The following is an 18728-nucleotide window of genomic DNA, read 5'->3' as shown; positions in this document are numbered from 1 at the left end:
AACTAGTTTGCCTTCCACGGGGCACTCACAAAGATGTTATATTTGTAGATTTTACCTTGAAGATTTCAATTCACCTCAATTTGTATATCAACACCACCCCCTAACCGCTATTCTCCTGCCATCCCCTCGTTGTCTACAAATTTAGGCCCTTGGTCCCCTCGCCCCCGAAACTTGTCCATGCATTCTTGCGTCCCCTCATTAGGAAACTCTATGGAACGATGGATTTTTTATGCTTCTTTTGATATTATGCATATCAATTCGAAAATGTGTTTTGTGTTTATCTTCTACTTCTACTTTATATGAGTTAGTACTTTGACTAAATTTGAATGTTTGGTTTAGTAGCAAAGCTTTTGAACGTGACTTGGTTTTAAAACTTGAATCCTTGAAAATGCATAAGTCATGCCCATTTGGTTGTACATGTTATGAGAAATGGTTTCTCTTTTATCGATTGATTAGATTTTTATTTGGATGATATATTCTTTGAAGTTTCCTATTTGAAAATTTCTCAGTGATAATTTTTTTTTCTTTATCCTATTGGAATGCAAACATGTTTGTTGTAGTTGTTTTAAGGTCTTACTAAGTTTTTAGAGTTTGATTTGATAGTGTAGTCTCTATGATTGAACATTATTTGATATTGATAATAATTTGGAATGCAGTGTTGTTAGTTACATTTTACCATGTACTCACATCAAACAAGACTAGAGGTCTACTTGCATATCATTTAATTGTTGCATTGTTAACTTAGCAGTAAGTTTATCAACTTCATACAAAACTTACCAAAGAATCATTTAATAGCAAAGCTTATATGCTAAACTGCTATGCTATTTTAGACAAACTTTACATTTGGACAATTCATGGGCCAAACTCTTTATTTTATTTGCTCTCTCTATATCTCCATGCTATGGAAATACCTTTAAATTTAAAAAACAAGTATTTTTTGTCTCTTTTTCAACATTTTTTAATGTTCTTTTAGATTCAATTATTTCCTGATTTTTTTCCCAAAAGATTTTTGTTGCATGAACTCACTTGGCTTTTGCAATAGGACCCCAATCAACTGTAGTTGTAAATATCAGTCTTCATTAACATGCCTTATCCTTAGAGATAACATCCCATGCCATTTTCAGGCTCTTTAACTCTTATGTATCTTGCAATCAATGACATGCAAGGCACTGTATTCAATAACAAACTTCTCTATTCTCCTAGAGGTGAGTTTGTTCCTTTTAATGGAGTAGATAAAGCATTATGTGGACTAGTTCTTATCAATAGTAGATGAACAAGAAACCTATGAGAGGAGATGAATGACAAATACATAACAATCTTAGATGCCCATATAATTGCAACCGACTAATTGGCTTGTCAAAAGTTTGCCTATCTATCTTTGCCAAATCTTGCAAACATCGAGTTCAATAAATTTGGTTCACTTACCTTAGATTAATGAAGCTTCCTCTACACTCTAGATTTTTTTGAGGGCCTTTAGAAGTGTAATCTCCCCTTCTTAGCCAGCGTTAACTGATCATGCTTAGTCTATCACCAATTCCTCATAGACTAACTAGATGGACAGAGGAACCATTTAAGGTTGGTTTTCTCAAGTTCTAGACAACATATCTGAGTGGTTTAGGAGATATCAGGGTATTATTTTGCGACATTAGAGAAGGTTTCTAAGTTAAATCAATATTTAACTTATTTAAGACTCCTCAGAAGTACATATTATGATATGATTCTAGAGAGAGTATGGCATCCCAGGAGAGAGAAAGTGAAGCTCACTACAATTTGTGGTTATTTGTAATATTACAAATGATATTAAAGGTGACCTTGAAAGTTAGAATTTATATTAAATTATGAAAATGACTTTCTAATAGTCATTGAAAATAATAAAGGATGAATTTAACTCAATTTGGATGCCACCTTATTTGGGACTATTAAGTCATAAAGTGAAATATTAGAGGGAGAAAATAAAAGAAAATAAAAGTAAATAAAGTTATAAGTTGGGCACTAGAGGAAACCCTAATTAGGGTGTACCTTTTGGGAGATTATTTAAAAGCAACTTGGAGTTCATTTTGAACATGTCTTGGTGAAATATTTTCTTACTTTTGCTTCTTGAGAGGAGCTTGAATGAAGTATGTTAATTTGCTTGATAGATTTTATCAATAACGTATATGCTTTTCTTTCATTCCAAAATTTAATAAAAAAAATTAAATTTATGTTGTCTATTATATACTGTTTAATTAAAAAAATTCAAGTCTAAGAATAATTAAGCCTCAATTTTTTATAAAATTAATATATTAAAAACTCAATATTTAAAAATATCTGATTTGGATTTTCAATTATTAATATATGTTTGATTTTACTTATTTTGATTGATTTTTTTATGTTTATAATATTAAAAAAATTATAATTAAATTTATTAAAAAACTTAAATATAAAAAAATTCAAAATCAAAGTTTTGATATATTTTAGTTTTTATCTTATTATTATTAATTTTTTTTTTATAATTTCAAGTGACAGCTTTGTTAAAATATAAATATACTTAAATTTAAGATACAAAACATAGGATGATATTTGAATTAGATATATAAATTCATTATAAAATATGCTTAAAGGAAAGATAATTAAAACAAAAAAAAAATGATCATCAAGAAAATAGGAGCGAATCAAAATGGGAAAAAGAAAAATAAGCGAACAATTACTTTCTACATGGGGAACCTTAATTTTTTATAAAATCACTATCCCAAATACTTCCCCTGGCATAAGGGAAATTATAAACTTTCTGCTTTATTCTTATTCTGCCTATTAAAAGAAAAATTTAAATGACCAAGTTATCCCTCCGCCCCCCTGGATTATAAAGCTTCGTTACTAAACAAAACATTCACTAATCCCGATAAGAGGTCAAGACGGCATTTCATGTCAGATTTATGACCTTTGCCTCCCCACTCCCACACTCCATTTGAGAGTTAAGGTACGTTTGTACCAGTGGCCATGGCTCTATCATATTGTTCCTTCAATGCCATTTTGAATTCAGCAAGTAGCAACGTAGGATATTCTTTGAGAAATGGGAGTCAAAACTTTAAATGCATTCCTTTCGTGGAAGTGCGAAGGAAGAGGAGGGTGGTGCAAGTCACAGCAGCTGTAATGTCTAAAACATCCCTCGAATACAAAAAGCTTGGAGACTCTGAGCTATTGATTAGTGAAATTACACTTGGAACGGTACCCAGCTTATCTTATCTCCACTTTTTCATTGTCAAAACAAAAGTCTGAAAGAGTTGTTAAGATAATTGGAAAATTTTACAGATGACGTGGGGTAATCAAAACACTGAGAAGGAAGCTCACCAACAGCTCAGCTATGCATTTGACCAAGGAATTAACATCTTGGACACAGCTGAGGGCGTAAGTCTATTTTGGATTATATCATTTGATCTACAGGGCTTAAAACTCGTTCTATAACATGCAGTAATTACTTGTTTTAATTTTTGTAATTAACTAAAATTATATATTAATACAAAGTGGAGACATACAGTAATCATCCTCCGAAAACAAACGTTATGGAAGATAGAAATATCAAATAACAAGTGGCCCCAAAATTGCATTAAGTGTTTCATTTTGTTTTTTTGATGATTAGAATATATTTGGTGACTGCTCCTTTCCTTTCTTCTGTGGCATAAAAAATGCAATTTTTTTCCCTTAAATAAATTTAAAAAATAAACATGATTTTTTTCAAGCATATATACATCCTGAAATTGCTTGTACAACAGTCCTCATTATATCTCAAATTTTGAATAAATATATAAAACTAGACCAAGTGGATAGTTTTGTCCCAATTTTACAGCTTTATGAATTAAACTGGAATCTTCATTATTTCATTTCTGCCACAAGTAAGAATTAGAGTACAAGCACAGTGGAAGAGCTCTGCAAAGTTTCAGCCAAATCGCCGAGAAATCAATAATCTCAGGATTTAATACTTTAGGGTAAATTGGCTGAAAAATTATTCCTCATTTTACTAGAACGAGCCACCATCCTCTAATAATCGTGAATTGTAGGTGTACAGTCCTATATTTGAGCGAGAATCAGGGTGTGCTTACTATTAGAAAACCCACGTTCCAATATTATGGACATTAAGCCTGACCAAGTCCTGTTTGAAAAGCTGCTATGTGGTATTCGTATTCACTTGGATGAAAAATGTCTTGAGCAAAACACTTAATGAACTGCAATGCTTAAAGATTAAATGCACTGTTGATATGACAAAACCTAAAAGCATAACTATATTTTTCAGAGCCTTACCAAGTGGAGTGCAAACATGTAATCAAGTCTGCTTGCTATAAACACCAAATTACTTTGAATAAGCGGAAACAGGCTCTTCATAAATGAAAGATACAATACGATAAGTGCAAGCTGGACCACGAACCATACATGTGTTAGAGGGAGCAACTCATTTGATGAACGAGTAGGGTAGTTGAGGAGCATCTACAGCTTTTGTTGATTACGTTTACTTATTGATCAACACCCCTTAACTATAATTTATGTAGCTAACTTCAGTGTATGCAAACCTACAAGAATTTCATATGGATTTTGTGGTTACTCTTTCTTTAATGGTTAAAATCCAACCATAGTTGATAAGGTCAAATGCCAAAAAGATTCCATGGCTATTTATTATTGGTTCCAGTGGACAGCCAACTCTTATCTAAACCCTTAGGATAACATATGCCTTCATTTTTGAGAGCTAATTGTGCTCACTAACCCATCTTGCTAATAATGTTGTTGCGTCTTAAATTTTTAAAGGGCTCAGTAGACCATTCAGTGAGATATTCACTGGTATTCGCCTTGCTTAATTTTCTTTACATAAGCAGGATAAGAATCGTTAGTTTATTAGTATGAAATTAGGAATGGTCCTTGGTGCCATGTCAACAAACTCCATTCATCTCTATTTTGACAATGGGCTATAATGATTGATTCCAACAAAAAAAAGTCTTATCAATAGGAAGTATTTCTTTAAAATTTTTTGTTTAACTTTTCTAACTGTGAATGGTCAATGGTATTGTAGCAATAACCTTCATCCATCATTATATTGACAAGAGGTTATAGTGTTTGATTGAAAAGAAAAAAGAAAAACTCTATTACTAGTAAATTATAACTGTACGAATCGCTGTTTAACTTTTTTCAACTTTGAATGGTCTATGGTACCATAGCAATAAACTTCATCCATCTCCATCTTGACAGCAAGCCATAGTGCTTGTTTCGAAGAAGATCTTTTTGACTAACCTTGAAAGTCCATGGAGTGCAGCATCAGACTTGGTCTATTTTTGCCTTCCACCAATCCCTTCACATATTATTTTTGTGTTCTCTTCATTCTTAGTACTATGTATAAGCTATTACTAAAGATGTTATATCTTTCTCCACGACAATAGAAAGTATTGGCAGAGATAGTAGTAGACCAGTCAAACAATTTTGTGGCACCATGGATGTGAGAAGCCCATTCACCTCGGCATACAACCTGGGGTTGTTGCTACTCTTCATCTTGATAAGACAAGGAATTCCTTTTGAACAACCCTGTCATGGATGAATACACCCTACTTCAAGCATTTCCATCCCTCCTCTGTTGTCTCCCCTCCATCCATTCTTGTTCTCATTCATTCATATTTTACAGTCCCGTTGTTCCCTACATGCCCTCTTGAATTTGTTTGTTTCAAATCATTGGCATTTTATAGAACTGTAAGTATATTTTGAAGGATTTTTATGGGTGTTTTTAGAATGGTTTTACTCAATGAATAGGAAGGAAAAATTAAGAAAGAGGGCATCCGCGGTCCATTTTGTAAAGCCCATAAAAATTAACTGAAAGAAAAAACCAAAATGAGCTAAAGTTTTTTGTGAATTTGTTTTTTGTCAATCATGTGTTAAAATTTCTGAATTTAAGTTAATATTATCAGATTTTAATCATGACACTAATAATATTGGTTTCGACACAAGGTTGAGGTTACCGTCACATTGGTTCAGCTCCCACACACATCATAGAGAAAGACTGGGTAATATAGTATGGCCCTAAGACATGAAATCCAAATGCACAACTCTGTGGAGGGTGCTTGATAGTACTCAATCTGTAAATCCTCAGCTCCCGTGAGAAGCAAGAACAAATAAATTAAGTTTCAACTTTCAAATTTTCCAAGTTTTCCTACTCCTGCTAATTGCATAATTAGGCACTGGTCAGGGTTTTACTTCTTCAGGCACTTGAATGGTGGTGAACTTAGGTTACAAAGTCATCCCACATAATTAATTCAGATCAATCACACAATTGGGTTTTCCATGTTTAGCACTATCACTTTTGATCTGCTAGCCTGATTGATTGCTAATCTAGTTTGAATAGGCACATGAATTAAATAATCCAGGTTTGAAATTGCTGCCAATCAAGTAACCCTGGTTAGTTGCGCCTTCAGCAATCTATAGTTCATCATCTCTGCAAATTTTGAACATCATACCTCTATGGTGATGTCCTTTGATGAAAATCAAGCTATTGTCCTGGAAACACTTAAAATGAAGAATGGAAGGAATGACAATCTTTCATTGTTTGTTCTTAAAATGATTGAAGGCCATTAAGGACTGCTACAATGTATTTCTGCCTTGAATTACTGAAACAGCACGTTGTAATAACATCATCAGTTTCAATAAATTCCCAACTGTCTTATGTGTGTTAACCTCTTTATAGTATTATACTGAAAATCTGCTGGTATTTGAGACTGAAAACTCACTGGGGTTGTGACAAAATCCTTGTCATAGTCTGGAAATAATTACAAAATGATTTAAAACCTGGGCATCTTTTGAAGAACATCAGCAGCTGTATGTTAATGATAGAATGCCTAAAATTTGTCCTTAAAACCCTAAGTGCTCAGCAGAAGATGAGAAATTAGACTTTGATGTGTAAAAACACTGCTTTAATGTACTGCAAAACTCAATCAATATAGGTGCTCTTATTGGGAATCAATACAAACTGCAAAACGGTGAAGACCAAGCTGAAAGACCCTTTGATGCAACACCGAAAAATATGTTTTCTTTCTATGAAGCACACGCTTTGTTGTGCTGCACTTTGGAAACTCTGAAAAGTTGTATTTCACTGAAACAACATGCAACACAGTATTGCCGTGCAAACTTTGTTTATTGAAATTTTGTCTCCACACTATTAAATGCACCCCTTTATATTGCTTAACATTTATAAAGTTGAAAATTTGAACTCCCTACATGAAGTGTGCACCAGTCTATTGTGCTGCACTTTTTGGTGTTTGTAAATGTTATTACTTGTCCATGTGGTGCATGCTAGTACACTTATAATGGCCTGGTCAAATTATAAAGAAATTTGCCTTCACACTTGCACATTAATGTTGAATACCAAGATTTTTCCCTTCACGGGCTATATATTAAATTATTAATAGCCCAGATCTACACAGCAACAGTTGGGACCATTTTAAATCTGTTGTAAATAATTTCTATATTGTAAATACTTGAACCAAACCTGCCAAAATCCCAATTTTTTCACAGTTTATACAAAATATTTATAACCTAGATTGCAAGTTGGGTCCACAATGGAAGATAAACTGCAGAACTTAACTTATATTAAATTAAACTTAGATTCAATACAAAACGCTGATATAGTGGTGACTATCGTCTGTAAATACAGTGCAGAACCCTTATATTAACTGAGATGGTAATGCATTAAAATATGCTGCAATAGTAGTGTAAATAATGCTAGAAATATAGTTAACAGACATTGCAACTTCAATGAGTACAACAAGAAGATCATCGAGCTTGAAACCAACAACAAATGGCAGATTATGTAATTTGTTGCAGCTGAGACCGCAACCTTGAATCTTGCACATGAACTCCGAGTAAGATTGCTCTACTAGTTTGGCATTCTAAACCAAAAGGGTTTTTTTTTCTGCAAATTCAAGGGTTTTCGTCCTCAGATTTGCACCTTTGAACACAACTCTAACAAGTATTTGCTAGGGTTTTGTGTATAATAATTGTCCATAATCTCCATGATGAAAATCTAGCAAGATATATTCTTTATTCCATTTGATGGCCCAGGAAAAAGATCCTTGACTGATATGAGATTGTAATATCCCTTCGAAATGAATTTAGATCAAATTTGATATTCTTTTAAAACTTTGAATGAAACTTTGCAACAATTTGAAAATTATACCAAACTATCAAGGAAATTGCTTGAAACAACACCACTGAAAAGTGATTAGAACCAGATAATCAGATTTTCTGCAAGAATAGAGTTCCATTTTACTTGCTTGAAACAACACCGCTGAAAAGTGATTAGAACCAGATAATCAGATTTTCAGCAAGAATAGAGTTCCATTTTACTGTCATAAACTGATTTATACAGCAAACAACTCCTGCAATAACTTATGCAACAAATGTCCAAATCTAAGAGCCAAAATGGTGCCACTAGTTATTACTGTAGAACTACAATGTCTTTCAAGAAAACTTCATAAAACTCAACATGAAATAAAATAACAGAAAATAACATTATTTGGATGGCATAAATCTTCCATGAACCATGGATTTGATATTGTTCATTTTAAACAAAAATCTGCATGCCAATCTATCAATTTCCACACACTGGATTTCACCAAAATACATAGAAGACTCAGTGAAAACCCTTCCAAACTTACACCAGATTACTTTGATTCATGAATAAAGGAAAATGCAACAAAGTAGCAGCAATACTGTGTGATCAAAACACCAATGAATTTCTGCAACACAAAATACTGAAAAGAACACTACAAACTACTCCACAAACCCTTGCAAGCCAAAACTCTGAAAATTGCTGAAACTGTTGAATCCATAAGCACAATGATAATATTTGAATAAGATTATACTATGGCATTCCTTGATACCCGTGCTTAGAACACTTGGTAATCCTCTGACTCCCGTTGTTAGATCACCTGGAAATTTTCAAACATCCCATTCTATAGTCTCGTCCACTGGTTTATCAACCATTGAAGAACTGCAAGCCGAAGCTCAAACTGAATAGCCAAATTCTGAATGTCCTCCAAATGCACAAATTTCTTAATATATGAAATTCAAATTCAAAATTCGAATTGGGTGCACAAATACCACTAGTTCAAATGAAGGAAACTTACATCAAATGGAAATGATCTTTTTTGGCAACTTTCATTTTGAAACCACTAGTTGCCAAATGACTAAGGATTCTAAGGAAACTTCTAAAAACCTATTCCCACCAATTGATGAAATTAATTTAATATCTATTTGTTTGAGGAATATGGATTTGCATCAAAACAAATAAATTATTAAATTAATATGCTTTTCCAAATTGTCTTATGGCTCCGACTTTCTATCTCTAGACAATGGGAACTTACTATTTTCAGTGAGTTTCTATTTTTTGGAAAAAGAGGACATGATAGAGATCCCACCAAAACAATGACTAAGATCTACACGAAGACCATGGGTGGCCATGGATGTAACCACAACATTAATGACACCCAAGGAGTAGGTGACTGGTTGAGGTGTCAAGCAAAATGGCTCGCTCTTTTTTCATTTAAGATTAAAATTTGTCTTCTTCATCACTTGCTTGCAATCACATGTGAACCTATGCCATTGAGAGCTGATACATCTTGGACTACTTGCATGCCCCTTCTTGACTTGAAATTGCCTCAGTCAACTTCTGTTTATCACAACATGCTCTGGAAGCTCTATTGTTCACTTGCTTGTCTCTTTATTTTATTGCCTTTCCTTGTATCTTAGTTGATGTGCCCACCACATCTAGTTTGCTTGGAAAACCTTGTCTCTTAAGCCATGCCAAAGTGTTAGCTTGCATTGATGACAACATTAACAACTACTGACAATAAAGGACTAGAAACAACTTACATATGACAAATGATAGTTTTTTCCTTAGAATTAATTTCATGAATGAGAAATGACTGATCTGTGACTTATACCTTCACACAATATGAAATTTTTTATATGGGTACAACAATATGTCCAAGGCACTTCGACTTTGGGATTCTCAATCAGACGATAAATAATTTTAGATGGATAGGATGTGTGAATTTTGATTTAGTTGATTTAATTACTACTCAAAGATCAACTATTAGCTATATTTTCTCCTTGGAATTTGGATTTGTTTCATGGAAGAGCAAGCTTTTGCTTATTGTGGCTTTATCTTACGCTAAAGCTGAAAAGTAGATCTTAATGCCAATTGCAAAACATTATGTTTATGTGGATTTTTGAGTGATCAGTAACTTAAAACAAGTTGCATTGACTCCAATTTTTTGTGATTATCAAAGATACTTGAAACTATTGAAGAACGTAGTTTATCACGTGGGCTGGTAGAGGGGAGGGGTGTGGCAGGCTTTGCCTTAATCTTAATGACCTTGAATCTGTCAATGAGAGAGAGAGAGAGAGGGAGGGAGGGTTAACCTTAACATAAATGACCTTGAATCTATCAATGAAATTCAAATGAAAATTTCAGAGAAAGAGATAGAGAGAGGGGTTAACTTTAATCTTAATGACCTTGAATCTATCAATGAAATTCATTGAAAATTTCAGAGAGAGAGAGAGAGGCTGCCCTTGAATGTATCAGTGAATTTCAAATGAAAATTTGAGAGAGAGAGAGAGAGAGAGAGAGAGAGAGAGAGAGAGAGAGAGAGAGGATACCCTTAATGACCTCGAATCTATTAGTGAAATTCAAATAAAAATTTGAGAGAGAGAAAAGTTAGTCTTAATGTTAATAGCCTTGAATCGATCAATGAAATTCAAACGGAAATTTTAGAGAGAGATCCTTAGATTCGATTTGTTTGCCCTATTTGATTTTGTGTTTACTTCTTTTAGACATGGTTGAATACCAAATTTTTTTTGTTTTTTTGTTTTTTATGCTTTAAAAGATAAACTTTCCTGCAATCCATGTTCCTGTTTGGAGTCCCAATCACACGTTCTGATATTAGATTTGTTGAATTTTTCAGTATCCAGTTCCAATGGATAGGAAAACACAAGGAAGGACAGATCAATTTATTGGAACATGGCTCAAATCTCAACCTCGTGATAAGGTCTGCATTTTATACCTTAGTATCTAGATATGCTTTATACATGGAATAGTGAACAAGCTAATCTTTTTTCTCTCCTGTACGTGCTTCTTCAATTTTCACATGATTTCTCCATCAGTACCTCTGAGGTTTGGAACATTGCATTGATTTTCATTCTGAAATACAATTGTGATAATCATCCATATCAAGGGGGACCATATAATTTAATGTATCTTTGCCACCAGATTGTTCAAGACCAAATTATAAACCTTCAAGGGTCCTTGGTAGGGCATGCAGTTATCAGAGTTTAGTTGTAGAACAACAGTACCTATTTGTAAATAACAATACGCAGTCACCAGAGTTATTACCTGCAAATATATTCTAACTCAAAATTAAGTGGATAACAAAAAAATTAGAAGAACAGCATCTTTTCTGAATGGAGAAAGCATCTTTTCCTTTGACATAACATTGACGTTTTTCTATGTATCTTCCTTGAGAATGTATCATGTAAATGTGTTATAGGTGATCCATCCATGGATGTGATCGTGCTGTTTCATATGAGTTTGTTTCTTAATTTTTTAAATCATGAGTTTCTTTTTGAGATTATTTACTTCATGCGTCTAGGTGGGATGCTCTAATTTGGGGATGAATATTTTGTAGTACTAGTCTTTAGGTATCTTTAAATTTTCAACTGTTTGAAAGTTTGTTAGTAATTTTTGTTTGGACGTTTGATTTTAGAATGTTGAAGTCTGTCAATGTCTCATCACCATTGATGCCCTCTGTTGTCGAATGTTTATTCAAGTCTTATTCTCGAATCTTTTTCATAAATGGATTAAACACAATTGTTTGGTAATGGTGGGAAGCCTTCCACAACTAAACTTATGTTTACATGTTATTAATCCTTATCAAGGTCTTTCTTGCAATGGGTAGCATACATGGTTCTATGGGGAGTTAAGGTTTATGTTTATTGCTTTTAATTTTATTTTTTTGAATTTGATTTATTTTGCTCCAATTCTCTCCACGTGACACTTCAAAATCATAGAGAATCTGAATAATTGATATTACTAGGCTATAGAATATGCTTTTTTTTTCGCAATTTCAAAGTTAAACATTTTTGTAGTCGTTTTGAAAATTTTACTTTCTCCTTTTCAATGGTCAAAGTCGCTGAGTCAGATTCTGTTCCACACTTCTCTCTTGGAGTTTTCTGTGGTGTTGCTGCTTTTGTTGCTTTTGTTTAGTTGCTTATATAGCTGAATGCATCAGATTCTCCAATTAATTATGAAGGGAATTTTGAAGCAACATTTTGATATTTGGTTTGTATTGTGCTGTACTCGATCCAAAATCTGATTGTGGTATAAAATAAAATGCTACAATTAATTACAAATCACATTTTAAAACTGAAGTTGTAAATAGTTATTTTTTGGTCAAATCAAATTCTAATATCAAAATTCAAAATATTGTGCTGTCAAATATTTATGATTTATGTTAGAGATTAGTTTTCACATGGGTGTTAGTAATATGATCTTGAATGATTGCTTATAATCTGCCATATAGCTGCTCCAAAAGCTGTGCAATTTACTCCTTTAGATCTGCTCCAAAAACTCTGCAATATACTCCTTTAGATCTGCTCCAAAAACTCTGCAATTTACTCCTTTAGATCTGCTCCAAAACTCTGCAATTTACTCCTTTTTCTCTGGTCTAAACGAACGATATTCATGAACTGCTTACACTATCCACTCTTCACAAACATACCTTTATATCTTCTCCAAAAGGCGTTTTCATGAAAGGACATAACCCTTAATTAAAGTGCACCTCTTCATGTTAAAGTTGGGTGCTCCATTTGGGAGGCCGGCCCAAGCAACAAATATTTTAATTTTAATTTTTTAAAACACCTTAACATGGGTGCCACAAAAGAGGGTCGGCCCATTACAAACATTATTCTCAATTTTAAAATTTGATCCCAAAAGTAGGGCGGCTCCATAAGGAGGTTGGCCCATAAAACTTCATTTTTCTTTCTTCTAGGTGCCAAGATTTATGGAGGTCAGCCAGCAGCATGAATATATATTTCGAGCAGCATGATTATATATTTATTTATTATTTATTAAAATCAAATTCTGCTAAAGAAGTTGGCTATGCTTTTACATCAATGACAATAACTCAACAAAAACAAGAGTAATCCTATTAGAGTCGGCATTGAGCCATTCTCGGACACAATGGATAACGACATAACTTCATTAGATGGATTTGGTCTAACACTTGAGAACCTTTGTAGAGCCACAAAAATATATTTAATGGCTGACTCAATATCTATTGGCTATATGAAGACACTTAAGTGTATGATTCATTTCTTTTTCTGATCCTTTGACAAGTAGGTGAATCACATCCTTTGGAAAGTTAAGCTTGTAGGCACTAAAATAGATGTTATTTGCTTGTAGTTTATATTGGACAAATTGCATTAAGCTGCTTATGATCATAAATAATTTTAAAATAATTTTTTTATTTAAATTTAGTAATAGAGAATAAAGTTGGATTAATGATGTTTTATGTTAGGTAATGCATGGAGTATGGACCATACTTATTTTTAGTTTGTCTCAGTTTGATGGGTTTTTGGCTATGGTTTGTCTAACCATCACACCCATCAGTTCGATGCTGTATTTGTGGTCAAGCCTTGGATGGAGATGGGTCTATCTGCTAGGATAGGCTGAAATCTCTCTAAGTACTTGTGAAAAAAGGAGAAAAACTAGAAAAAATGATTCGATTTTCCTAAACATGCAATGAGCAATGAAAGGACTGAAATGAATAAGGTTAGGGATAAAGAAAGATGCATAATTTGTTGATAAAGAGTTGACGTCATCACTTTCCCTTGGCAGCTTATTAAATGTACAAAGAGTGAGAGAAAATGCAAAGATGTTATAGACAATAAATAAGCTAACAAGAACGAACATATCTTTAAACTAGGTTTGGCATGATAGCTTCCTTCTTCATGGGTGAGTGAGATCAAGTTCTTGGTGAACTGCCTAAGATGATTCTCAAAGGGATAGGGATATTCTTAGTGACAATTTGGTCAAGAACTTGGCTCCTTGTCACATTGTTGGGATAGCCTATTTTGAAAGATTTGATCGCATTGTGCCGAAAATTTAGTAGATGGATCTTGAGAGTTTGATTGTTTGCATATAGAAGCCTAAGGATAAAACTAAGAAAACTTTGAATGATATTGATTTATGATGACTGGGTTCTCCTTGAGCAAGGGTTTTATGTGAGTAGAGTTGGGAATCCAGCTATAGCTTGCTTTAAAAGAGAACAAGGGTTATATCTATTGCAGAGAGTTCTTATAAAACACAAACCATAAACTATGAATTTGAATTCAAAGGCTAAAAACTGGCATCAAGAGTATTTCATAATCAATTTTAGCATAATAATATTACCATATCCAATCTTCTTCCATGTAGTTCTTGATTTACATAATGTCTTCACTCATATTTCTTCATCCTCTTCTCTCTTCGCATGTTAGTTAATGTTGTCTTAATTTTTGAAATTTTGAAAATTGACACCCTCTATGAATGTCTTTAAAAGTTCATAGTTTCATTACTCTAAGGCACATTTTACGAGGTGAAAACTTGTATTGGTTTACGTCTAATCATGCGTGCGTGTTTTTGCCATTTTTGTCCAAGTTTTGGTCATTTTTGGTTGTCGTTCTTCCTCTTATTTGTGCAGTTTCGAGTTTTGGCGTGATCATTGCAAGTAATGGGACTTTTGAATGCCATTACAAGTAAATCTATTTTACTCATAGTCGGGTCTCTAAGACTCGATTACATGTTAGTCCTTTATTTTTAAGTCATGCATATGTGTAATCAGGTATTAGAGACCCGACTACAAGTTGGTTCTTTTTTCTTTTAAGTTTTGTCTTACTTGTAATCAGGGTTTTGGGACCCAATTACAGTTATGTCTTCCAAAGGCATAGTAAGTTGTTTGGTGTGCTTGCATTAGGTTTCTTAAGACCCGATTCATCTCCTCTTGCGTCTTTATTTACTTGCGATAAAGGAGGGATTTCTTTTTGTTTTCAGTTATGCTGCGTTTGGGTTGCAATAGGAGCATTCTTCTTCAGTTGTCTATATGAGTCTTGGGGAGGAGTTTTGAACTTCATTTTGCTTTGTTAGAAGTCGCGTTTGAAGTGTGGGTGAATTTTTCCAGCTTCGTGGAATTCTTTTCTAGGTATGTTGTGTTTGGTGCCTTTCTTCCTTCGGTTTGTTTTTGTTAATGCATTAGTAGCTTCTGCAAGATAAGATTTTCCTAACTCGTTAATCTCCTCTATTCTGTTTTGGTTTACTCATCTATACTATTAGATTATCTGATTTATGCTTTCCGAACTGAATATGTTTATCAGACCGTAACCTTTGATCTTGATTATGATATTGATATTGGATAAAGATGAATTAGATTGACGACCTACTTAACACAATTAAGCATCGATCTAAATGCTATCGGGCTAGTAACCCGATAGCATATAATGCTATTAGTTATTGTTATTGTTTGCCTTGACACCAATTCATTAGCGGGTGTGTTTATAATCCATTATCATTTGCTTTGACACCGATTCATTATCGGGTGTGTTTATAATCCATTATCATTTGCTTTGACACCGATTCATTATCGAGTGTGTTTATATCGATCTGTTAACATATACAAATGGCACCGATTAGTTATCATACACACTGAAGTGAATTGGTAGACAGTCACGACCAAGTGACATCTTGGTCGGACATGTCTAAAAGACATGTCCGATCAAGGTGCCACTTGATCGTGGCTGCCTTGCTATATATACATCATTCAAAAGAAAAGGAAGACATTGAAATCGATACATGTTCATCCTTCAGACCTGCACAAAAGAAAGACGATAATATTATTGTCATAATAATAATACCAAAATCAGAAATACACTATCTAGCATATAACTTGTTTATTAAATTGGAAATTGCAATAACTTTTACAGTTTTTGTGTTCTTTCCATTGTCGTTTTGAGTCCGTTGATGTTTCCTTTCTGCGTTTTGTTTTGGGTGTTGTATCTATCTATGTTGATTTTCCCCTTGGAGTGTTTTTCTTTTGCTTGCAATCAGGGGCTCGAAACCCGATTGTAAGCCTTTTTATCATCTTTGTTCCTTCACTTGCAATCGGGGGTTTGAAGCTCGATTACAAGTATCGGTTTATCTTTTCCTTGCAAGTGTCATGACTAAGTTTGCTATTTGCATTGCCAGTCGTGCTTTCTTTTGCTTGCAATCGGGCTTCAAACCCCCGATTACAAGTTGTACCACCATTACTCATATCTTTCACTTGCAATCGGGTCTTGGAGACCTGATTGCAAGGCGGTTCCTTTCACCATTTTTGCAAGCTTATCCCTATTGTGCAAACTCACTTACTTGTAATTGGGTCTCCAAGACCCGATTGCAAGTATAAGATTCAGCATCTTTTCCCCATTTTGCACATCCCAAACATGCAAGCTTGTACACTTGCCATCGGGTCTTAAAGGCCCGATTACAAGTGCAAGTGTCAAGGTTTTTCCCTGCATTGCATTGGTCATTTCCACCTTTTCAAGTTCGCTGCTATTCACTTGTAGTCCACCCCTTGAGATCCGAAATTCTGCCCTTGTCACTATCAAAGTCTTGTCCATAATTCATCCTTCAAGCTTGTCCACTCTTTTTGACTTCCCCCATGATAAATATCATGAAAGGTCAGAGATTAGGCATTATTTTCCAAGTTCTTTTGTTTGAAGCAAGTGTTATGGCTTCTCCAATAGCTTGTGATGACGTCTTAACTCGTTGGAGTTTTCATCGCAGCATTACAAATTCTTGCTCGATGACAATGGAAGAAGCATCTCCTTCAAACATGAAGATGAAGTACAAATATGACAAATATCAGAATGAGATTTCTCCTTCTCAGGTGAGCTCTCCTGTTGATGAAATTAAAGACATGGAGATTGGGCATGTTGATATGTCTGAGTTCCTTGAGAGAGCAGAAGGGTCACCAAGTCATAGCATGCAGTTGCTCTTGAATAGCCATATTCACTTGGTTTCCACTTTCCCAGTGGCTGCCTTGGAACCAAAACTTGTCCTTGCTTGTGCTGCTCATTTTGACAAAGGGTCTAGGACACTCAAGGATGATGATGGCAATACTATTATTAGATTGGACGCAAAAGCCATTGATAAAATCTTCAAGGTTTCTGTTGCTCCAGTGTATGCAGACATTTCTATGAAAGGTGCTCTTGATCACTAAAACCAGAAAATATCAGGGTGCATAAGGCATATAAATTTTAAATGGCTTAAAACTCCCAGGACCTGTTTCTCTAGATGGCCCAAATTGTATCGTTCTGATTTCATTGAAGAAATCAGTGACATGATCACACACTTCTAAGCAGGATAATGGGGTTGAAATAGTCTAATGTATTTGAGATTTGGATATACAAATACATTGTGATCATGAGAAAAGCTCAGTCTCATGTCTTCTGGGGTGAAGTGATCAGTGATAACCTATGTGAACAACTCTCACAAGTTCCAATCATTCTCACTTTCTACATGAATTCTCACCTGGTGTACATAGTAGCACCACTAAGACAATTTCCAGGTCTTTCTACCAAAGGTGATAGATCATTAGTATCAGTATGGAAATATTATGATCAACTCACCTTGACACATAGCGGGATTCACTACAGGAGAGTGCACGATGCCTTCTTTGGTCACTTCATGTGTTTATTTGATAAGACACTTAAGAACAAGAGAGTGTCCGAGGCAACTTGGAAGAAAGTGAATGAGTACGGTTGCCTGTTCCTTTAGTTCCCAACTTTCACTTAAATGAGAATTGGATGTTTTGAAGGTCACCCATATATGCTTCCGAGATACCCTACTGACAGGATCATCCTGATGGAGTTGGATAGACAACTGATGATAGTTCATGCAGTGCAGTTAGCTCAACATAAGTTAGGCATCAACATATCTTCGCATAATCCATTGCAGATTGGCCGATATTCCTTGACAACTTTAGCAAGAGCCAAGGCAATGGAGACAAAACTTCAAGAAATCAAGTTGAAGAAGTTCAAGGCAAGGAAGGATTTTGATTATCGAGGGATGAAAGACAAAATCAAGAGAGCCTTCACTCATGTTCATCGCCTTGAGGATATCTGGGTTGATCTTCATTCGGAGGAAGAAATCAGGAAGATGGACTACAACAAGGTTACCTTGGAGCAAATTGTAGATTTGGATCTAACCAAGTTTCTAGAAGGCATGGTAGATGACGGGAAAACTCTTGACCCAGAGTATATTGAACAAAGGGTTGCTGAGGCTCCTCTTCCATTTGTCCAATGGTCACAAAAGGAATGTACCTCAATCTTTGATAGATTTCAACCCATTCTTGCCAACACTAATGCTTGGCTGAAAAACAATAATGTTAAAACCATAAAGATTAAGGTTGGGGAAGAAGATGATTCAATAGGACTAGTTGGGCGTAAGTCTGAGGTGAGGGTCAAATGCAAAGAGGGTGCTTCTTCCTCTGGTACTAGAATCAAACTAAGAGTTTGTAGGGATTTGGTTATTCCTCCAGAAGAGGTATCGCTGAAAGGAAAAGAGAAGTCTCAAGTTGAAATTGAGGTCATTGACCTTGAGGATGAACCACAAGAGGAGAATGCTCCAGAATTTCCTACCACTTTAAACT

The 18728-nt window shown here is 34.5% G+C and overlaps 1 protein-coding gene across 1 annotated transcript in view; it reads left to right on the top strand.

Annotated features, from left to right (window-relative positions):
- Window positions 1–2850: 2850 nt before the first annotated feature.
- Window positions 2851–18728, top strand: part of LOC131071913 (uncharacterized) — a 170872-nt gene continuing 154994 nt past the window's right edge. Inside the window, exons 1-3 of the mRNA XM_058007886.2 lie at window positions 2851–3204; window positions 3289–3384; window positions 10971–11054. Of these exons, the coding sequence (XP_057863869.1) occupies window positions 2977–3204; window positions 3289–3384; window positions 10971–11054 (408 nt within the window). The 5' untranslated portion in view covers window positions 2851–2976. The remainder of the gene's footprint in view (window positions 3205–3288; window positions 3385–10970; window positions 11055–18728) is intronic.

Source organism: Cryptomeria japonica, chromosome 11 (assembly GCF_030272615.1).
Source record: "Cryptomeria japonica chromosome 11, Sugi_1.0, whole genome shotgun sequence".
Classification (NCBI taxonomy): domain Eukaryota; kingdom Viridiplantae; phylum Streptophyta; class Pinopsida; order Cupressales; family Cupressaceae; genus Cryptomeria; species Cryptomeria japonica.
This window is presented reverse-complemented; position numbering and strand designations above follow the sequence as displayed.